A 24,614-nucleotide genomic window follows, 5' to 3' on the forward strand; every position below is an offset into this window, starting at 1 on the left:
TGGTTACAGGGCATATGCTGTGGTCCAGTGAGCATGTCTATCTTTCTTTGGTGTGCCAGCTTTGATTTGATTTCTCAATGTTTTGCCTGAACTTACTCATTTTTTGTTTTTAGTTTGTTCATTCTTCATGGGGCTTCATTTCTTGTTGTGTTTTTATCCTCAATTTTGAGCAAAATATCTCTTAATTTTATGTTGGTTTGATGCAGGAAAAAGAAATCGCAGGGGGGGATGGGTTCTGATTTCGTGGTGGTTGGTGGTGGTTGGGGGATGGTGTTCATGAGAGAGAGAGAGAGAGAGAGAGAGAGAGAGAGAGATTTATTTTTGGTTTTTTTAAAATAAATATTTTATTCATATTTTAATTAATTTAAAATTAACAAAAATTAAAAAATGTTGGACCCACAGTGCCACGTAGCCAACTAACGGAAAGATATGACGGAAACCCTAAAGGCGAAATCACATTGTAACAAATTTAAAAGTCTGGGTATGTTATTGTAAAAATTGAGAAGATAGAGATTAACATTTCTTAAAAGTGTAACCACAGAGTACTAAAGTGTAATTAACCCTTTTTTTATATACAAGGATTCGATCCTCTGAATAGCGGGACCAAAACCCGTTGCCTTACCACTTGGCCAAGCGATATTGGGGATAAGGATTTGAACACATGACATCAAATACATAAATAACTGTTTTTAACTACTTGAGTTACAAGTCTCTTATTCCCTTGATGACATGTGGTATGTGGACGAATAAGTACTTAACAAATTGTAGTGGGGTTAGGTCCCAAGTATGAATGAATTATATGACCTTGCTTTATAACTAAAACACAAAAAAGCAAGGCTAAACTGGTGAAAAGCCTTCTAAATTTGTAGCATAGTTTCAATTTTTCCTTTAATCTCTTTCTAGAAAATTAATCTTTGTTCACACTCCCCATCCAATTTGCCATTAAAAAAAAGAAAAATTAGGTATTAGACATAATTATCTTTACTAATTAGTATTTGAGACAAACAGTATTTCTGTTTTTGTTTTAATACCAAGGAATTGAATTTTGTTTTGGATTTGGCCAAAGTGGAGACCCAAATTCGTTGGCCCACCTTACATTAATCACTGAAGGGACAATTATACCCTTTTTATTTAAAAGCATGACCTAAATTCATTGCTCTCTCTCTCTCTCTCTCTCTCTCTCTCTCTCTCTCTCTCTCCACAGCAACAACGACCACATCGCCATGATCTGCGATCATCGATCCAAGATCGAGAGGTCGATCTGCGATGGAATTCTCAAACTGCTTGACCCGTGGCTCATCCCTTTGACATTCACCGACGACTCCAAGGTCTTCTAGCTCAAGATGAAAGACATTGTGATTGCTATCTTGCTGAGTTCAAGATTGATTGACTTGCGGCTCATCCCTTCGAATAACAAAGATTAGAACATCCAAGGTTCCAATCTCCAGTTTTCGTGTAATGTTTTTTTGTTAATTGCTCAGATCTTGTGATATTATTTTCATATCAGACTTCACATCGATGTCAAGCCCTGATAATCTTATGACTTGTGTTTTTCTCTCTCTTTGTGAAGCTTATGAAATTTGTTATTTTAAGAAATATTGAACTGATATGGATGCACATTTAACTAGTGATGTTACTTTTGTATAATTTTTTATTTCTATAGAATTTCAGTCTTGTTTATGGTTGGTGTTTTCTATCCCTTCCACATGTTCACCTCACACCTTTTAATGAGATTATCCTTTTCTTTAGCCAGTAATGGCTAGTCATTGCTCTGATAAGTAGGGCTCTTAAAGTGTATCTTCGGGTACAGTTATATATGAACTATCACTTCCTCTTCCAATTTGCTGTCATTTCTTTTAAGTGAAAGTGGCTTCTCAATTGGTCATTTGTTTCTATGAATTGCTTATTAATTTTGTATGTAACCTTCATGTTAGATTTTGCACGTTTGAATTTTCAAGGCTTTTTTGTTGCAGTCTTGGAGAAAGATGATTGTTGATATCTGTAGCATCAATCAGGTAGTACTGAAATGAAGCTGTTTGTAGGGAGTCGATTTTTCAGTTTTTCGTGTAATGTTTCTTTTGTTAGTTGCTCAGTTCTTGTGATATTAATTTCATATCAGACTTCACATCAATCTTTTGATCTATTATTTAAATCTCCACCTTGCATCCTTACTATTTTAGTCGTTGATATCTATTGTCAATGGTATTGCAAAACTTTTTGGTTTAGCTTTTTGGTGCATGGGTTTGAACTTTTTGATTTGGAAATGGTATTGCAAAACTACATTGTACAGGTTCTGCATTGTAGTTTTACACAAACTGCATTGCAGTTTTGAAACTGTATTTCAGTTTTCATTTAATTACAAATTGATTTTTGTTCTTTCCTTGGCCTTCAACCTCACCAATTTGAAGAGTAGAGGTTACCCAAATGAGGAATTGAGTGGGCAAGAGAAGAGTAGAACTACCCAAGAGCAAGGGAACTCAAAATTGGACTTTCGGAAACTGCATTGTAGTTTTCATTTAATTACAATTGGATTTTTGCTCGTCCTTGGCCTTCAACCTCACCAATTTGAAGAGTAGAGGTTACCCAGATGAGGAATTGGGTGGGCAAGAGAAGAGTAGAACTACCCAAGAGCAAGATAACTCAAAATTGGACTTTTGAAAACTGCTTTGCAGTTTTCATTTAATTACAATTGGATTTTTTGCTCTTTCCTTGGTAGAGATACATTGGAGGTTTTGCCCCGTAATCCATAGGTTGTTGGTTATTGAGTTGTTAAGCTAGTGTTGATTTGATTCCCTTCTCTTTGTACTTGTGGAGTTTGCCATCTAAATTATTTAGTTTGCAGCAATGCATATTTCAATTTTGTTTTGTTTCTAGCTATATTTTCAATTTCGACCTGGAAACTTGAGATCATATTGCGGTTCTTAGGATAGAGATGCTTGTTGTTTATGACATCACTGCCATATGATATTTTGCAATACCGTTTAAGCTTTAGTTCAGTAAAATTTTATACAAGTTCTGCATTATAGTTTTGCACAAACTACATTGCAGTTTCAGAAACTGCATTGCAGTTTTTGTAATTACAATTGGATTTTTGCTCTTTTCTTGGCCTTCAATCTCACCAATTCGAAGAGTAGAGGCTACCCAGATGAGGAATTGGGTGGGCAAGAGAAGAGTAGAACTACTCAAGAGCAAGAGAACTCAAAATTGGACTTTGAAAACTGCATTGCAGTTTTCATTTAATTACAATTGGATTTTTGCTCTTTCCTTGGTCTTCAACCTCACCAATTTAAAGAGTAGAAGCTACCTAGATGAGGAATTAGGTGGGCAAGAGAAGAGTAGAACTACCTAAGAGCAAGAGAACTCAAAATTGGACTTTTGGAAACCGGAAACTGCATTGCAGTTTTCATTTAATTACAATTGTTTTTGTAGCTGTTTTCGTTTTTGTTTTTGTTTTTTTAACATAATTGATATCTACATTATATTTTTGTTGCAGTTTCTGTTTTTATTTGCAGTTTTTGTGTGAATAAGTGTTGAAATGCTTTTTATTTTTATTTATTTTTAATAAACCATTGATTGTTCATATAAATATTGTATAATTGAATAAATATTACAAAATCAAGTTTGGTGTAGTGGTTTGTGAGTGAGCCTTCCTCCTTTGAGGGTCAAGGTTCGAGTCCATTCAATGACACAATCTTTTTTTTAAAGGTGAATAAAGGGCAACGGAGTTGGTCATCTACAGACGGTGGCAGGTAATGGCGGCCAACGGTGGTGGTGGCAGGTGGCCAGCAGCGGGAGTCCGGTGGTGGTGGCAGGTGGCCGGCGGCGGAAGTCCGGCGGTGGTGGCCGGCGGCGAGATATGATTGGCTAGATATGGACATGTGGCATAGTATGCTTGCCTTAGAAGGAGTGGCATTGTGTGTAATTTTGATATGTTTTAATGATATTTTTGTAAAATTAGGTACCACAATTTGGTCTTTTGCCTTATGCTAATTAGATGAAATTGTATTACTATCTTCTAAATTAGTAAACTATATTGTGTTTTAAAACTAAAGCTCCCTTAAAACAATTCATATGCCAAGCATGCGAGACTATTTAAGGAGAAATTGGTCATTTGCACTTTAAAATAATTAAAACTAAAAAAAATTAAAGCAAATAATAATAATAATACTAGGCTTAAATATAGAAATGGTCATTGTGTTTACCCATCTGGCCAATTTAGTTCTCGTGTTTTCTATTTAGTCGATTTAGTCCTTATGTTTTAGTTCATTAGCCAATCTTGTCTATTCCATTAAATTACCGTTAAAAAAATTCATTAAAGTTTTAAAAATTAGGTTTGAAAAATTTAAGTTTATTTTACAAAATGAATAAAATTAAGAAATTTTAAATAAATAAAACCCAACACCCTCTACGCTCTCTTCTTCTCTCAAGCCGCAACCACCACCCAAGTTCCCACCATGAGCAATTCCAGCCACCAACCCACTCTCTCTCTCTCTCTCTCTCTCTCTCTCTGATCCATCCCACCCAACCCCGCAACTCCTCTATGCATCTCCCTTTCTCCTCTCTCGCATCAATCCCTCCTTCCCACTGTACATCTTCTATTGCCCCACCTCATAGCTCCGTTGTTTTTTACATTTTCTTTTTAATCAGTCAACTATTTTGTTAAAAATGGGGTTTGATTTTTAAAATTGAGATTTTATGTTATTCTATAACTATTTTGAGATTTTTATTGATTCAAATAATATTTATGAATTTTTTAACAGTAATTTAATGTAATGGACAAAATCGGTTAACTTAATAAAACACAAGGACTAAATTGAAAACACTGGTATCAAGTTGGGCAAGTGAGTAAAACACAAGGACGATTTTAACAGTTAAGCCTAATAATGAAACCCCATCCTCCAGCCCCACCCCATTGACCTCCCCCTCTTCGCCCCTTTCTGTCTCCCTTTGCCCCTCTCTCCGACCGCGCTGGAACAAAAAGCTGAAGCATCTATCTTTGTCGCTATTTCTCTCCCTCTTCCCTATCTGATCATGTACCCGCTATGGGTGCTGGGGTTATGCTGGGGTTTGAAAAAACAAAAATTTTAAAATGCTGTTTGGGTGGTGGTGGATTGACTTCTTTGGATACTTGTTATTACTCAACGGAAAGTGTCGGACCCACCGACATTTTGTAATATGTTGGGTAACAGAAGAAGCGTGTTTCGCTTTCACCTTTCTTCTGCCAATGTAAAAGCTACGGCTGGCTCTTAGATAAAACATTCTTCTAATTTTTTGGACTAAATATGTATAACATTGCTAGAGTAACTAAACATAAATCACGTGTCACTTTCTTAGAAATGGATTGCAACACAATAGTTTGTATTAGCAAGGTAGAATGATCATGTTCTTTTTAAGCACGGACAGGGAGATTCGAACTTGGACCGCTACCTGACATTGAACTGCTATCGACCTTCTGGTATACTAATGGTGGTTGCATTGGTGGAATAGCTAACATCAATGGCATTCCTAACGTGGCTTCAATGCCCTGCGGCATTAGAATGACTGAAGGCATTGCTGGTCGATCATCTGGATCTTCTTGTACACACAAAAGCCCCACATGGCTACACCGCAAAGCTTCATGAGGGCAGCATGTTTCCCTCACTGATGCATCAAGCACCTCCATCCCTCTACCTTCTTTCCGTAGTTCCCATGCCTATGATTTAAACACATAAACCCACATCTTGCATGACTGTTCACTTACTTGCACATGAACCTTGCAGAGTTAATTGCAAATTTGACAAGCTTGAAAAGAAGAATATAAAACTAGAAATTTTAGTACTTACCCATCCAGCAAGAGTTGGTGAACGTTCAAAACGGTAAAAATCAGCATTATTCTTCCCACTTACAATCTCCAACCACAACACACCAAAGCTAAATGTATCCAATTTCTCAGAAAAATGGCCATAGAGTGCATATTCAGGTGACATGTAGCCGCTGCACGAACATGGAGAAGTGAGAAACAGTAAAGATTGCATAAGGTTTACGTGAATGAGAAACATGTGCTCTGTGTACTTACTATGTCACAGCAACCCTCTTGGTATCTGCTTCAGTTTGATTCATCCTGAAAATCCTTGCCATTACGAATCTGAAATTTTGGGCTTCATTGCTCCATCCAACAGTATATTACTTGCTTTTAGGTCCCTGTGAATGATTTTCAGTCCAGAAAATTTGTGGATATAAAGTACTCCTTGAGCAATACCTTCTATAATTTGAAAGCGTTTACCGCAATCTAGTTTTGCCTTAGCAGATGCATCTAATTGGACAAACCATGAGGAAAAATGAATTTTGTGTTTTTCTTCTATAAAGCATTTTGTACACATGAAAAAAGATCTTGCAGAAAGCAATCAAATGTGATATCCCAGAAATAAAAAAAACCAAAGAATTAATCTTAGAAGTTGTGGTGATCATATACCAAACAAAAGTTTGTCCAAACTTCGATTGGGCATGTACTCATAGATCAAGATTATTTCCTTCTCTTCAACGCAGCAACCCAGGAGCCTAACAAGATTGGTGTGTTGGAGCTTGGCTATAAGCTTCAACTCATTCATGAACTCTTCATGTCCTTGCCCTGACTTCTTGGACAGCCTTTTTATGGCTACTTCTTGATTTTCTGAAAAAATCCCCTGTAGTGGAAGAAAAATCCAACAAAAAGAGAACGAACTCCTTACCGATCAGAATTACGGGGAAACTTAATTAAGAGAAGTCCAAAAGAATTTATCATGCTTATGGAGAACAATGTACTTGTATTAAGAGCTCAATACTGAAGTGTCACTTTATAAACAGGGCCAAATCCTCCCTCTCCCAGTTTATTAGCTTCAGTGAAGTTGTTTGTTGCAGCTAAAATTCTCCTTAAAGTGAAGAGTGGTAGTTCTATATCATTCTTTGCAGCTTCAGCACTCAGACTGCCTTCCGCTCTCTCTGTTTCGTTCTTATTGTTAGAGCATCGTTTGTTTGGAACACAAGAATCTGTGCCCCTGCACATGTGTGTGTATGTTTTTGTGTGAGTGAGAAAGAGAAAGAGAAGCACTACCTTTCATTCCCAAGTACTTCTTCCACAAGAAATAGCCAAAAACTATTGTAATCAATCCCGCTGTTGCTGAGGCTATTCCAATTACAAGGGACTTTTTCGATACAATATGAGAATGACTCTTACTACCTGCCAGAAATGACACTTACTTAGAGCCATCATTTTTATAGATCATTCACAAAAAAGCAAAAGAAATTCATCAAACTTACCTAGTTGGGAGCCATGAACACGAATATAAACATCTTGCCCAAAAGTTTGATTCTCTACAAGATCCATCAAGTCACCAAACCATGTCAGACATATTATATTGTTTCTTTGTGTCACATTTGCATAAGCATAAGCTGTGCAAGAGCAGTTCTGAAGGCATTTAGATTCACACTCATTCATACTCTTATTTTCTAAAAGAACAGCCTGATCTGGTAGTTTCAAGTTCAACTTCGAAATCTTTGAAAACCCATCTTCGTTATTACACATCAATGCTTTCTCTCGAACACAGCCACCGAGCCAATCCCCCATATCCCATTGTTTTTGGAATTTTGGCCTAAAAACTGTCAAACACTTGCATGGTGATGAGAGGGTTTCATTTTTACCACTGCAGGCACCACATGGACCGCAACGAGGATAAAAATCACATTGATCAAAAGGCTTCCTCCACCATACAAACCATGTTTCACTGTGTTCCAGCCACAGAAGCAGCTTAATCTGCCCAGTTGGATTCAATATGACCCTCAATTTGGTTGAACTATCTGAGACACCATAAGTTAGATAAACCTCATCAGCGTCAAAGTTGTAAGTAAGGAAATAAGCGGTTCCATTTGAAGATGGAGCATTTTCACCATCAACATCAAAGGCTGTGTTTGTCTGTTTGCCAATGTACAGATCACTTCTCCACTATGGAGCATTTTCCTTCCAGAAAAAAGTCTGGCCAGGCACTTTAGGATCAATGCCCAAGGTAAACTATCCAGGTTGCGGATCATTAAGTGCTGCCCAAGATACCTCTTTGTTGGCCCGTCCTTGTATTCAAGCTAAGCTTCATGCCAGGCAAAAATGTATCAAAGGGATGATCGAAGCTCTGCCAGAGAGTATCTTCTCCAAGTCTAAGTTCAAGATTTCCATTATCCATTAGTACACTAGTTGTTGCCTTCATAGCTGAAGCAGGTATTGATATATTAGAAGACCAGATAAACTTTTCTAGTCCTATCCATGATTTCCAACACCACTACATTCCCATCACCGCTGAGCGTAAAGACACCCGGAGAATCAAGAGGGGATTCTCTGTTAGCAACCCATACTATTGGTGTCTTTGGGATTTTGTTGTACCATATACCAAGGAAGTATTTGGTAGAATTTTCAGGACTGAAGAAGCCTAATGCAAAGGTCCCCAAGGGAAGAAATCAAGGTCAGGTTTCCGGTGATAGATTTTCCTGGTTGCAAATTGTCTTGGCTGGTACAAATTGGCAAGACAAGAGATAAAAGTAGCAAAGCAAGAGAAAGAAAGAGCCACTCCATTCAGAGCCAGAGAGACAGACAAAGAAGACTAGTGAAAGTTCACACCATAATTGTGTTTCTTCCATTCAAAATAGGCATCATGTTTCCTCTAAAGCACCTCAATTGCATCAATTGTTAAGTCCAAATTAATGTTCAATAGTAATATAAATTTGTTGGGACAACAGGAGCTGAGGCGGTTACCATTTTCATGTCCAGATGTACTATTTCCCAAGGCACTCAGGTCCAAAGTATGAATGAGATCACCTTCCATTATAGGACAAAAAAAGTCTGACTTCTAGAATGATGCCTCCCTTCTACCACCTAATTTTGGCTAGCTTCTTTGTTCTGCTTGATTTGTACTGGCTGGATGTTTAGTTTGAAACAGAGAAAATAGAACTTTTGAAACCTAATTGACTTGTGCCTTCACATAAGTTACATTAGATTGCTGCAATTTGGAACAGGGTAAATCAGATGAGCCTTGCTTCTTGAACATCAGTGCTTGTACCAAAAAGTTCCAAATATTACAGCACCGACAAAAATTACACTTATAGATTATAAGCAAAGAAACACGAAAAATGCATCATAAAATTTCATGTTGATGCACTAACTTGACAACAATGATGAAGATAAGAGGCATAAGAACTGCTTTGGCTACCGACCATCTTCTAATGTGATGGTTAACTCATTGTTAGAGAATGTTTCAGGTTTGCTTGAAGAAGAAGCCCTGCTACTTCTAGAAGGGCATCGCCTAACAATAAAGGCGGGTTGTTTGGGTGCTGGAATAGTTGCAGTTTCACTGCCTAGCATGAAAACTACTTGTGACATGGTTGGGCGATCACTGGGATCTTCTTGTACACATAAGAGCCCAACATTGACACATTTTAAGTACTCATCCTTGTTGCAGCTTTGACAAAGTGTCTGGTCCAGCAAATCCAGTGCCTTCTCTTCTTTCCATGAATGCCATGCCTGGTATGAATTTACAAAATGTAAGGTGTATGGATGAAAAAGATATTAGTTGGGGATGAAACGTTTCAAGCACTTACATAGCCTAGAAGACTCAACGATCTTTCAGGCTGAAAAAATCCTGTGTTCCTTTTCCCACTGATGATCTCAATTACAACTACGCCAAAGCTAAAGACATCAGATTTAACTGAAAATAACCCATCTAATGCATACTCTGGAGCCATATAGCCACTGCAATACAAGAATTGTAACTTGAGTCAGTGAATTCATATCTGATTGTTCACCGTTGTCTGGAGGTTATTGATTGAAAATTGAGCTACAAATGATGCTGATGAAAAGGTTAAATACCATCTGCTTCAAAAAAACTTACTATGTTCCAACTACTCTACTAGTGTTTGCTGCAGTTTCGTTGCCTCCGAAGATCCTAGCCAAACCAAAGTCAGAGATTTTGGGGTTCATGTCCTCACCGAGAAGAATATTGCTGGTTTTGAGATCTCTATGAATAATCCTTAACCTAGAATCTTGGTGAAGATAAAGAAGCCCCCGAGCAATTCCCAGAATGATATTGAAGCGCATATCCCAGTTCAATAGCATGCATAGTCTTCGGTCTGGCAAGGTATTATTTTCCATCCAAGAGCATTATATGTAAGTTAGTTTCTTTCAATGAATATAGATAGGGTCATATGAATGAAAAACTCTAGAAATATAACTAGAGGCTAACCAAATATGAATGAGTCCAAGCTTTTGTTGGCCATATATTCATAGACTAACATCTTTTCATCTCCCTCAACACAATAGCCCAAAAGTCGAACCAGGTTTCGATGTTGGAGTTTGGCAATCAACAGAACCTCATTTTTGAATTCCTCTAATCCTTGTCCTGAACAGCTTGAGAGCCTCTTGACAGCGATTTCTTGTCCTCCTGGAAGCTTACCCTGATAGTACAATCCGAATAAAGTTACATTATTTACCGGTAACAAGTTAATATTGAACCATGATGTCTACTAAAGGTACATTACCTTGTAAACAGGGCCAAAACCCCCTTGTCCAAGTTTATTTGCATTGGAGAAGTAATCTGTAGCAACCAGTATGCTTTCCAACTCAAAAAAGGGTACATCAAAGCCTTCTGTATCATCACCTTTAAATCGGCCTGATTCGATCAAATTTTTAACTTTTCTCTCACTATCATATAAGTAAAGCGCTGAATTCTTATGAAGGATTTCCCTGCTTCCTGAATTCAAAGACTTAATACTATTAGGCCCCAACGATTCATTCTAATGAAGCCGCAAATAACTTAATTCATGTGGTGGATATAAGACTAGTTACCTTGTCCCTTGACCCTCCTCCTTCTCCATAAATAAGTATAAATGAAGGTACTTGAGAGAAGAGCTAGAACAGCTACACTTATAAAAGTTACTGCAATGATTAGAGCCAAGGTCATCTTTCCTCGAGCACCAGTTTGCCTACTGTAATCAACTTCTGCAAAAATTAGAGAAGAAAAGGCAATCACTATCTTCTGCAATTAAAAATAATAATTTTATCTAGTTTATGGTATAGTTTTGGAAGACACGTAAGTAGTAGACCTGCAAACTTGACTCTGGATTTATAAGAGTTACATTCGTTCTCATTTGAACAAATTTCATTCAATATCACTGCTCTTAGCAACAGAGTACTAATTCATTCTTTATCCATAGCCATAAAAGGGAGCATCATTCATGGCACAGTTTTGCATGCATAGTATAAGTATGGTTACCCTGAGTACAATTCAAAGTCAGGCTATCCCATTTAGAGTTTGTGGTGCAGAGGCACCTCTTCTTCCCCTCTTGAGAAGCATTACAAGTAGAATGGGGCCAGTCCTTGCAGTCTGTGGATGAAGAACAAGGTGGTTCCAATGGTGGATCCCATGAAATTTCAACTTCATCTCCTGCTTTAAATGAAAAATCAGAACTAAAGTTGGCCGGATCAGCATTGCACCTGTTGATCAAATGAAAGGGAGATGATTGGTTGAGCTGCAGGAAATTTTTGTTTCTACAGTCATCTGCATTTTTGGCTTGGATGACAAACTTTCGTGTATCCGGATCGATGCTTGTGACTTGGTAGGTGCCAGCGGGTGCCTCAAAGCTAACCTGGCCCGTGGAGATGTTGCACTGAAAACTATAGTACGTAAGATCACCACAATTTGGTCCAGTGCTTAAGGGATAAGGGATAATGTTTGTACCACAAGTTTCACAATTCCTCGATGTTGATTCTGCAAAAATATAATTACTTGAAATTTAAAAACAGCATTTGGCCAAGGTGATTATGTAACAAAGGATGTCAGGTTTTCAACTTGCCAACTCCTCATGAATAAGATGAAAACCAAAATGGGATCCAAGACAGGAAAAGGGTAAACCACATTGCATTGAATAGTCATGTTAGTAACTCTCACAGTAGTGGTCATTGTTGTAAATAAAATAGCATACATGCTCGGAACCAATTATAACTACTGTGGTTTTTCATAGTTCTTTTGCTTAAGAACCAAATGATGTTTAAATAAGTAGGAGAATCATACCTATATCTGAAACTGCTACACGAACCTGTAGGTTCCGGCCACTGTCATACTCCTCTTGAAGATTGCTGACATCCTGTGACCAAATCCAACATGTAGAACTACTACTTCCACCCCGTCGTGTGATTTCAACCTCCTCATATAAATAAGCTTGGCACTGGCAGTTGTTGAGGCACTCTATTTTGCATTCCATTTCACTTTTAGCATTAAACTGAGAATCCGGGTTTCCCACCTTCATCATCTTTAAACTCAAGAATATGTCACTCACAGCACCATTGCCACATATTCCTGACTTTCTACTGCATCCAGCTGAATAATCTCCTCCATTCCAATTTTCTGGTGAACTAGGCTTGAAACCGGGCAAACACTTGCAAACCAAACCATTTTCGCTCTTGCAGCTACCAAAATTACCACATGCATTATACACACTGCAGCTATCTCTAGGATCTGCCCAGATTAAAGACCAAACCTTCTCAGTATCCCACATCAGATACTGAATTTGGCCCCAAAAACTCATAACCAGTCTTGTATCATTGTATAGTGATGAGGTGAGATATGGCACAGAGTCATTGTGGATTGTGGTTGAGGAGAAATTTGATAGCAAGTAAAGAAATGAAGAAGGCATCTCATCAGAACGAATGAACTTGCCAGCAATTCCGCTTTTCCAGTACCTCATCGATCTTTTCCAGATAACAAAGTGGTTCATTCCCTCTTCATCCTGTTGAAATGTGAAGTTCCCAGTTGCTGGATCGTCATAACTTTTCCATGAAGCCAATACTAAATTTTCATTCATTTTCATGCCTGGAAGAAATGTATCAGTTGGATTTTCAAAACTCTGCCACAGAATTCTCACTGAATGGTTTCCTTGCTCTTGATTGCTCACAATAAGATTGCCAGTGTCCATGAGCTTTGCTGTCCTGTACATTGATGATGATCTCTCAAGACTTGTGGACCAGTAAGTTTTCCCACTACCATCCAATACCTTGAGGTTGCCATCTTCTGCCATAGCAAAAACTCCATGAGTATCTGAAAGTGGGTTGTCTCTATTGGCAACCCACACAACAGTTTTCGGATTCGATCCATAGTACCATATTCCAACATATCTTCTGCTGTCAGAGCTTCCATTTGGAGTAAAGAAACCAAGTTCAAATCTCTCTCCTGATGAAACAATAGTATCACCTTGAGTATCACTAATCAAACTGCTAACTGTCATGCTATCTTTAGCAATGCAACACAGAAGAGAAGTGCATAACAAGAATAAGTACAGAAAGTACATACAGAACATGTGATTTACAGACCAACTAATGATGATTATTTTCCTGATCTTTCTTTTGCTTACCATAATGATAGAAGTATCTAGCTAGAACATTTTTCTTAATCTAGGAGGCATACAGTGGAAACTAATCATCAAGTTAATCACAGAGCCTTTCGGCCAAAATGCCCTGCTGCTGTTTTCCATTCTCAAAAGTGCCCCTAGATGGCTACATTTTACCTTTGCAAGCTGTTAGCAATGTGCCAAGAAATAATTGGTTGGTTTGAGTGAAATCTGTTGCTACATTAGTTATTTGAAGGTGACATCTTGTTCAATAGTTGAAAGCAAATGCTCATTAAAATTGAAATGGAGAAAATGAGTCAGGAAAATCTGTTGTTGAGAGATACATGATTGCAAAAGGAAAATGAGTCAGGCAACACTACCTAAATTCATATGAGTACAAACAGAAAATGACACAAAAGTAGAAAACACCAAAAAAAAAAATGGTAGACTATTTTTTATGAACACAATAATTTTCAACTTAGCTGGCTCCCCTACTCACATAGTCTTAGTTAAAACCCCACATTATATGCTCTTGGATTCTTTTGTAGATTAATGTACGCCATTGGATGAAAGTAGCTGCAGCTTCCAGGTTAAAGTGAATATCAAAACACAATGTTTCTGCTATAATTTAAAGGGCACTGCTACAATAAGGGCCCATTTGGTTCAAGGTTTAGGAGTTTAGGAGTGGGTTTAAAATTGCATTCACATGTCTGGTAAGTGCACTCTTGGAAATGCAATTATGGACTCATGGGTAAGAACTTCCCCGGGCTAACCTTGGGAAATTTTTTCCCCCCACTTCGAAAAGCATCTAAAGCAGTTATTTTGAACTAACTTACGCATGTTATTATTTTTAAATACCACTTTTTATCCTTTAAAAAACTTGTCATATATTAACCTTTAATAATTAAAAAAATTCAAGGGTATTATTGGCAACTTGATAACTTTTCATTCCTAATACTGCACTAAACAAACATGAGAATGGGAGATAGTTGCATTTCCTAATCCTCATTTCCCAACGCTCCCAGACGTGGGAATGAACATTCTCCATTCCCATTTCATGGTATTAGACATGGGAAATTTATTCCCGAGAAGTTCAATCCGCGAACTAAACCGGCCTAATATGCAATTTGAGTGGTGTTTAATCAGATCAGATTGAATTATTGGGAAAGCAAGCAGGACAGTCAGGTCAAGGAAGGAGGGTAAGATATTGTTAATCTTGTGTCATCTTTTTTTCTTGTGGTCCCCTGGCCATACTTTTTCTTCCTCTTTTTGTGAGGAAGAATTTAAGACACGGGCTACCCGGATTTCTATATATGAAAAATAAGAAACAAACATGTGCCCCTTTTTTGTTCTCTCTTGATTATAATATAATGATGATAGAGACCAGAAGATCAAAAGTCGACCTCTGCATGAGTTTTTTAATGGGTATATGACACACAAAAAGGCGCAATAGCGAAAACCTTAATTTGGGGAAAAGAGGGAGAAACTTACCAGAGGGCATGTATTTCCTTATTCGAGGATTCTAATGAAAAACCAAAGCTCGGAATTTGTCAATGACAGCACACAGCACAACCCGTCAGCCACACGTAAACACAACAACCAAAACCTAACCTTAAATATGTGTGAAGCCTTCAAACCATCTGCGCGGGTAGGGAAACGAACACTAAGACTTTGGATGAAAAATTAATATTCTTAACTATTTGAGCTGCAAACTCTTTGCTCGAATAACTATTAATTGTCTCGTATTTTCCTTATATCAAACCTATCATTGACCACAACAAACCTGAAATAATAATAATAATAATAATAAACTTTCCAAGTTGATTTCATGATCTTTTTTTTAGTCTGCACAAGAAAATGTACACAATGAGTCCAAGTAGCATTACAAAGAGGTCAAATATTTGTGTTGGAAATCAAAATGTTTATTTATTTCCCTTTATGTATTGATTGTAATTGATTTAGGAGTAGCCTTCAAGTAACCTAATATTCCTTGTAGGGTTTGTAAATCTTTGTATAAATACTTGGCTTTATCAATACAATAAAGAAATATTTTTCACAAACACAATACCAATTTGACATGGTATCAGAGCACTGATTCTATGTGTTTTTTTGTTTCTCCATTACAAACCCTAGTTGTCTATCCCATCATGGGCGACACTAGTAACACCAAATCCTCTGAAACAGAAACCAAAATCCCTCAAACAGAAACCATGGATCACTTTGATCCTTACTTCTTGCAATTCTTGGATCATCTAGGGCTTCTTATTGTCTCTCAACTTCTTGATGGAGATAACTACAACACGTGCCATCGTACCATCACCATTAGCCTTAGTGCCAAAAATAAATTAGGTTTGTTGATGGCACCATCAAACCTCTCTCTAAGAAAGATTCCAAATACCCCTTTATGGTGTCGCTGCAAAGATATGGTGATGGCTTGGTTGTTGAATGCTCTCACACCAGCCCTTGCTAACAGTGTCATCTATGCCGAAGACGCCTGCTGAAGTTTGGAATGATCTGCAAGATCGATTCTCTCTTGGCAACCTTATTTGTGTTTTTCAGATTCGGAGGACTATCGCCGAACACAAACAAGGGCAGCAAAACCGTCTGTCAATACTACACCAAATTGAAATCCCTATGGGATGAATTGGGTTCTTATCAATCCGTGCCACACTACACCTGTGGAGCCTTGAAGGTGTTGTGAGCACAAGATGATGAAGAACAAGTCATACAATTTTTTATGGGTCTCAATGACTCATACACAAGTATTCGAGGCCAAATTCTATTGATGCAATCTGTCCTTTCTATTAAGAACACTTAGTCTATGATTATGCAAGAAGAATAACAACGTGAGGTGGGAGACCACAACCCATCTGACCTCGCTCATTCCATGAACGTGAGCAACAAAACATACAAGCCTCAAGGCTCCTCCTTATCTAGCAACTCCAAACCACAAGACACCACATCTTCAAAGAATACCGCTCTACGGAGCAACTCACGCAAACCTTTCTTTTGCACCTACTGTAAGGACACCACTCATCTTGTTTACATGTGTTTCTATTCCCACTCCTCTCAACTCCACTGTTGATCTTCATGATGGTTCTCACACCAAAATTAGTGGCCTTGGTTCTACCTCTCTTGCTCCCAATTTATATATTGATGGAGTTCTTTGTGTGCCTAACTTTCATCTTAATTTACTTTCTATTAGCAAACTTACATCTCACCTCAACTGTTCCATTCACTTCTTCCCTACCTTTTGTGTTTTACAGGACCTGGCTTCGAAAAGGATGATTGGTCTGGGGAAACAAGCTAATGGACTCTATTACTTGATAACGAAAGAGAACGTCACCGCTCCATCATCCACATCCAACGCAACCACATGTCACTTCAACCACACCTCCGCTACTCTTTGGCATCAACACTTAGGTCACCCATCCAAGGAGCCTTCCAAAATTTTGTCTCAAACAATTTCTGAAATTTTATTTGATTCGCACTATCATTGTGATGTATATCCCTTAGCTAAGCCAACTCGTTTGCCCTTTTCTTCCAGTTCAATAAAAACTACTCATCCTTTTTTATTTGATTCATTGTGATATTTAGGGTCCTCACCGCGTTGCATCTTATTCGGGTGCACAATACTTTCTCACCATTGTTGACGATTTCTCACGCTACACTTGACTTCACCTTATGCACCACAAATCTGACACATAACAAATTCTCAAGAATTTCATTGCTTAAGTCCACAATCACTTTCATTATTCTGTCAAAAGTGTTCGTTCCGATAATGGGACTGAATTTGTGTCTATGACATCTTTCTTTGATGAACATGGCACACGTTTCAACGCTCATGCCTTTCCATTCCACAACAAAATGGAGTGGTTGAATGTAAACATAGACACTTACTCAATGTTGGTCGAGCCCTTCAATTTTAGGCTCATCTTGCTCTCCACTTTTGGGGAGAAAGTGTTATCACTACTTCCCACCCTATCAATCATCTTCCCACACCTACCCTCAACAGAAAATCACTATATAAAATGTTTCACCAAAAACCTCCCACATATGCTCATCTTCGCGTCTTTGGGTGCTTTTTTTATGCTACCAACACCAACTCACCTTCCAAATTTGCACCTAGGGCTTGTTGTTGTGTCTTTGTAGGATATCCATTAGGACAAAAGGCTTATAGAGTTTATGAACTTTCCACACATAGCTTTTCTCTAGCTGTGACATTGTGTTTCATGAACATGTCTTCCTTTACCACATCTCATCTTCAAACACACCTTTCTTCTCTTCCGCACCATTTCCTAACCCGTTTCTAGATAACTTTCCCTCTGAAACACGATCACAACCTCAAAAAAGTCCAAACCTACAAACTGCCCAGAAACAATCGATCGCCCATCCCATTGCAGTCGATCGTTTTCTGCCTAAGACCACCCAATGCCTTCCATCACTGAATCGATCAATCATTCCCTCCAAAACAATCGATCTCTTTTTGACAGAGAGCCATGCGCCTCTCTCATCTCTGAACCGATAGATCGCACCTCCCACCACTATCAATCTCTCACTGACACCGAGCCTGTCCCTGACCCTCCTCCACCAGAGAACGTCCCTTCCTCTCCAGCCCTTCGCCATAGCCAACGTGGTTCTCAAAACCATCCATTCTCTTACGTGATTTTTGCAATCAAGCTACAAATGGGTCATCATCTTCCAAGGTCAGGTACATATTGTCCCTTGTCCAATTACATTTCTTATACCTCTTTATCTCCTTCACATAAAGCATTTCTTAAGTATTTCAAGTGCTGTTGAGCCCACTTCTTATGCTCAAGCTACACTTGACCCTGCTGAACTACATGCTCTTGCCCAACAAAACACTTGGTCATTGGTTCCTATCCCATCTGGCAAGCATGATATTGGCAGTCGATGGATGTATCGAATCAAGTACTATTCGGATAGTTTTATTGAGCTTTACAAAGCTCGTCTTGTTGCCAAAGGATTTACTCAATGAGAAGGCCTTGATTATATAGAAACTTTTGCGTCCATTATGAAATTGGTCACCTTTCGTTGTTTGTTATCCCTTGCTTATGTCCATTAGTGGCCCCTTTATTAGATGGGTATTAACAATGCCTTTCTCCGTGGTGATCTCCATGAAGAAGTCTACATGACTCCTCCTCTGGGCCTTTGTCGACAAGGGGAGAGTAATATGATTTGTCGACTACGCAAGTCCTTTTATGGTCTCAAACATGACCCTCGTAATTAGTTTCACAAGTTTTCTGTTGCCATTCAGAAAGCTGGGTTTACACAATCTTTTTCAAATTATTCTCTCTTCACTCGTACTTGTGGTACATCATTTACCGTTGTTTTAATTTATGTTGATGACATGGTGATCACATGCAATGACGAGAGTGCTATACAAAATTTGAAGTCTTTTCTTCAAAATCAGTTTCATATTAAAAATTTGGGTCATTTAAAGTATTTTCTTGGGCTTGGGATTGCAAGATCAAAGGCGGGAATTGCAATCTCCCAACGAAAGTACACACTTGATATCCTCGATGATGCAGGTATTCTAGGTGCTCAATCGGTAGACTCTCCTATGGAGCAAAACTTGAAGCTCACAACCAGTAATGGTGAAGTGCTCAATAATCCTTCATGATTTAGATGATTGGTGGGGCGATTAATCTACCTTATAATCACTATACCAGAGATTACTTATGCAGTCAATAGTCTAAGCCAATTTATGCGTCAACCGAGAAAACCACATTTGGATGCCGCTTTATATGTTCTACGTTATCTGAAAGGTTGTCCATGTCAAGGATTACTTTTCTCTTCAAAAAGCAAGTTGCATTTGATAGGTTATTGTGATTCTAATTGGGTAAACTGACCTATGACGAGAAGATCCACTTCATGCTATTGTGTTTTTCTTTGGAATTCACTCATATCTTGATAGACAAAGAAATGGAAAATGGTATCTCGTTCATCCGCTGAAGCTGAATATCATTCCATGGCAGCCGCTACTTGTGAACTGACTTGGTTACGATCTCTTTTGAAAGATCTACGAGTTACCAATCTAGGTCCTGTAAAGTTGTTCTGTGACAACCAAGCAGCCTTTCATATTGCCGCCAATCCGGTTTACCACGAACAAAAGAAACGCATTGAGATTGATTGTCATGTGGTTCGGCAGAAGATTCAAGCTGGACAGATTGCTGCCTCATTTGTTCCATTTGCATCACAGGTAGGAAATTTGTTCACAAAAGCCCTGGGAAGTAATGTTTTTCACAATCTTGTATGCAAGTTGGGCATTCTTGATATCCATGCTCCAACTTGAGGGAGAGTGTTGGAAATCAGAAAGTTTATTTATTTCCTTTTATGTATTGATTGTAATTGACTTAGGAGTAGCCTCCAAGTAACCTAGTATTCCTTGTAGGGTTTGTAAATCTTTGTATAAATACTTACCCTTTTGGCTATATCAATACAACGGAGAAATATTCTTCACAAACACAATACCAATTTGACAATTTGCAACCAACATAAGCACAAAAAGTTACCGCGTAGAACCATCAAGCAAAAGATAAATCAATTGATCATCATTACGAAGAAAAAGTTACACTATAACACTAGTAAAAAAAACCCCTTGCGCGACCAAATTTTGCGCGACGAAAAACTATTTGTCGCTCAAAGTCACTTTGCGCGACGAAACTTGAAACTTCGTCACTCAAAGTCTTGCGCGACCAAATTTTGCGCGACGAAAAATAATTCGTCGTGCAAAGTCACTTCGCGCGACAAACTTTTGCGCGACGACAATACATCGTCACTCAAAGTCTTGCGCGACCAACTTTGAGCGACGAAAAATAATTCGTTGCTCAAAGTGACTTTGCGCGACGAAAAGTAAACTTCGTCGCGCAAAGTCCTTATAAAAATTAAAAAATTATTTTTTAAAATCTTTGCATGACGTAATCCAAACATTTTGTCACTTAAACTAATTTTTTTTTATTTTTTATTTTGTATGCATAACACTTAAGAAATTAAACGGTATATATATTTATTAAGTAGCTTTAAATTTATTATTTTAGATCGGATCGGATTTTTGTTAGAAAAATATATTATTGTTGTTCGGATTGGATTTTTGTTAGAAAATATATTTTTTAAATTGACGATCGAATTAGTTTATTGTATTCATATAGGGGTCAAGGAGTGTAGCTGTAAAAAATCATCAAAATCGGAGTTAAAATAACCGTTAAATCGTAATTTTTCATTATAACCGTCGAAAAGTTTTGTCCCACTACTTGATCTCTGAATGTTTATTTTTTCCTATTTTTGGCGTATATGATCTCGAAGTATAAACAAACAAGTTTGACGGTTGGATCGTTGAAACTAGTTTTTTTGAATGCATATGCCATCAAAACAATATATTCACTAACAATTAAGAGTTTATTTATACTTTCGTTAAATATAACATAAGATTTTGTGGTATCCAATAGTGTAAATATTTTAAATTGAAGATCAAATTTAGTCATTGTATTCATATAGGGTCAAGGAGTGTAGCTGTAAAAAAATCATCAAAATCGGAGTTAAAATATCCGTTAAATCATGATTTTTCATTTATAACCGTCGAAAAGTTTTGTCCTGTTACTTGATCTATGAATGTTTATTTTTTTCGATTTTTGGTATATGATCTCGAAGTATAAACAAACAAGTTTGACGGTTGGATCGTTGAAACTAGTTTCGTAGAATGTGTATGCCATCAAAACAATATATTCACTAACAATTAAGAGTTTATTTATATTTTCGTTAAATATAACATAAGATTTTGTGGTATCCACTAGTGTAAATATTTTAAATTGAAGATCAAATTCAGTCATTGTATTCATATAAGGTCAAGGAGTGTAGTTGTAAAAAATCATCAAAATCGGAGTTAAAATAACTGTTAAATCATGATTTTTCATTTATAACTGTTGAAAAGTTTTGTCCCTTTACTTGATCTCTGAATGTTTATTTTTTCCGATTTTTGGCGTATATGATCTCGAAGTATAAACAAACAAGTTTGACGGTTGGATCGTTGAAACTAGTTTCGTAGAATGTGTATGCCATCAAAACAATATATTCACTAACAATTAAGAGTTTATTTATATTTTCGTTAAATATAACATAAGATTTTGTGGTATCCACTAGTGTAAATATTTTAAATTGAAGATCAAATTCAATCATTGTATTCATATAGGGTCAAGGAGTGTAGCTGTAAAAAAATCATCAAAGTCGGAGTTAAAATAACCGTTAAATCATGATTTTTTATTTATAACCGTCGAAAAGTTTTGTCCCGTTACTTGATCTATAAATGTTTATTTTTTTCGATTTTTGGCGTATATGATCTCGAAGTATAAAAAAACAAGTTTGACGGTTGGATAGTTGAAACTAGATCAAGTAACGGAGTGTAGCTGTAAAAAATCATCAAAGTCGAAGTTAAAATAACCGTTAAATCATGATTTTTTATTTATAACCGTCGAAAAGTTTTGTCCCGTTACTTGATCTATAAATGTTTATTTTTTTCGATTTTTGGCGTATATGATCTCGAAGTATAAAAAAACAAGTTTGACGGTTGGATAGTTGAAACTAGTTTCGTAGAATGCATATGCCATCAAAACAATATATTCACTAACAATTAAGAGTTATATTTATACTTTCGTTAAATATAACATAAGATTTTGTGGTATCCACTAGTGCAAATGTTTTAAATTGAAGATCAAATTCAGTCATTGTATTCATATAGGGTCAAGGAGTGTAGCTGTAAAAAATCATCAAAATCGGAGTTAAAATAACCGTTAAATCGTGATTTTTCATTTATAACTATCGAAAAGTTTTATCCCGTTACTAGATCTCTGAATATTTATTTTTTGCGATTTTTGGAGTATACGATCTTGAAGTATATACAAACAAGTCTTACGGTTGGATCGTTGAATGGTGTGTGTATATATATATATTTATTAAGTAGCTTTAAATTTATTTATTTTGTACGTATAACACTTAAGAAATTGAATAGTATATACATTTATTAAGTAGCTTTCACCTTTATTATATTTTAAATCATAAAATAAATTTTTTATTATTATTCAAAACAATTATTTTTATAAATATTGTGCTACGTTTTCGTCTCTCAAAAGTTTGCGCGACCAACAGTTCGTCGTGCAAAACTCAAAAAATTTGAGTGAGTACCAAAAATGGGACGCGGGTTTTTAAAATAAAAAAAAAACTTTAGACTTTGCGCGACCAATATTTTTTGTCGCTCAAAACTTTGCGCGACCAATATATATTTTTCGTCGCGCCAAAATTTGGGCGGGTACCAAAAATGGGACGCGGGACTTTTTTTATATAATTGTTTTAGACTTTGCGCGACCAATATGTACTTTTCGTCGCGCAAAAATTTAAAAATTTTGGCGGGTACCAAAAATGGGATGCGGGAATTTTTAAAAAATAATAATAATTTTTTTTAGACTTTGCGCGATCAATTTTCCTATATTCGTCGCGCAAAGTTAAATTTTGGCGGGTACCAAAAATGGGATGCGGGAATTTTTTTTAAAAAAAATAATTTTTTTTAGACTTTGCGCGACCAATATGTATTTTTCGTCGCGCAAAGTTAAATTTTGGCGGGTACCAAAAATGGGATGCGGGAATTTTAAAAATAATAATAATTTGTCGCGCAAACTTTGCGAGACTAAGATGTTTATCGCGCTAACTTTGCGCGACCAACAATATTTTTCGTCGCGCAAAGTGATACGATTTTTAAAACCAAAATAACTCCTCCACCATTTTCTCAATGCCTTTCTCTACTCTTACCTCTCCTCTCTCTTTCCCTCTCCCCAAATTCCACCCTTTCTCTCACACTCACTCCTCTCACTTAATCTCTCATATCTCTCTTCACTATCTCTCACTCTCACTCCCTCTCTCATGCATCTATCTTTTCACTATCTCTCACTCTCTCATCTCTCTATCACTATCTTATCTAATTCTCTCACACTCACTTCTCCCTCTCATTCTCACTCACTCTCAATCTTGCCAAAAGGTATATTCTCTCCAAATTTGAAATTTTTTTCATTAATATGTGTTTTTGGAGTTAGTTTTGAGTTTGTGTGGGGTTTGGGGTTGAGTAAAGGGGAGATATTGGAGTTTGGGTTGGATTTGTGGTATAACAATTTTAGGGGAGATTATGCATTCTTTTTTTTGTTGTTGTTGTTATATGACCATATTTGTTTTTTTTATAGGTAATCATCGAGACTTTGATGGCTAAAGTTGAGGATTAGGAAGCTATCAAAACATATCATCCGCCACTACCACCACAATACGCTTGTATTAGAATTTTATTATTGTATTTTGTTAATTTATGTGTACATTTTGAATATTATATATATATTTATTGGATAATTTGATCACTATTTTTCATATGTAATTTTATTTTAAATATGTCAATTTAAATTAAAGTAATTAAGAAAAATCTTACAATTAAATTAAATTTAAAAGTAAAAATTCGAAAAAATTAATATCAATTTAAATTAAAGTGATTTAAAAAAAATCATACAATTAAATTAAATTTAAAAAGTAAAAATTTGAATAAATTAATATTAAAGAAATAATAAAACAAAAAGTCAAAAACCTTGCACGACAAAATATTTTGTAGCGCAAACTATTAAATTAGTTTATTTTAATTAAAAAAATTTAAAACACAAAAAATATTTCGTCGCGCAAATATTTGCACGACGTTAGTATTCGTCGCGCAAAACTCTAAAAATGTAGGCGGGTACCAAAAATGGGACGCGGGAATTTTTTATTTTTTATAAATTTTTTTGAGACTTTGCGCGACAAATATTTTTCGTCGCGCAAACCTTTGCGCGACCAATGTGTTTCGTCGTGCAAACCTTTGCGCGACCAATGTGTTTCGTCGCACAAAACTTTGCGCGACAAATATTTTTCGTCTCGCAAACCTTTGCGCGACCAATGTGTTTCGTCACGCAAAGTTTTGCGCAACCAATTTTTTTTCGTCGCGCGACCAATATTTTTTCGTCGCGCAAAGTCACTTTGCGCGACCAATGAAAAAACTTGGTTGCGCAAAGTCTTTCTTCACGATCTTTGCGCGACGGATTCTGCGCGACGAAGTTTCTGTTGCGTTAAAATTTGTGCGACTACAATGTATTTTGCGCGACGAAATTCTCTTCGTCGCGCAAAGTGTAAAATGTAGTAGTGGTAAATATATAAAAAAA

The 24,614-nt window shown here is 36.8% G+C and overlaps 1 protein-coding gene and 1 pseudogene across 1 annotated transcript; both read right to left on the minus strand.

The window, feature by feature from the left end:
• Window positions 5,442–8,575, minus strand: LOC18784441 (annotated as a pseudogene).
• On the minus strand, window positions 9,006–13,596 carry LOC18782958 (G-type lectin S-receptor-like serine/threonine-protein kinase At4g03230). The gene is made up of 8 exons (XM_020559481.1): window positions 12,066–13,596; window positions 11,268–11,762; window positions 10,841–10,993; window positions 10,534–10,745; window positions 10,239–10,449; window positions 9,888–10,125; window positions 9,598–9,748; window positions 9,006–9,520 (listed from the first exon to the last, which is right to left on the minus strand). Exons 1-8 carry the CDS (start codon window positions 13,402–13,404, stop codon window positions 9,206–9,208), a joined length of 3,114 nt encoding a protein of 1,037 aa, XP_020415070.1. The 5' UTR covers window positions 13,405–13,596; the 3' UTR covers window positions 9,006–9,205.

The sequence above is a fragment of the Prunus persica genome, chromosome G3 (genome assembly GCF_000346465.2).
Source record: "Prunus persica cultivar Lovell chromosome G3, Prunus_persica_NCBIv2, whole genome shotgun sequence".
NCBI lineage: Eukaryota > Viridiplantae > Streptophyta > Magnoliopsida > Rosales > Rosaceae > Prunus > Prunus persica.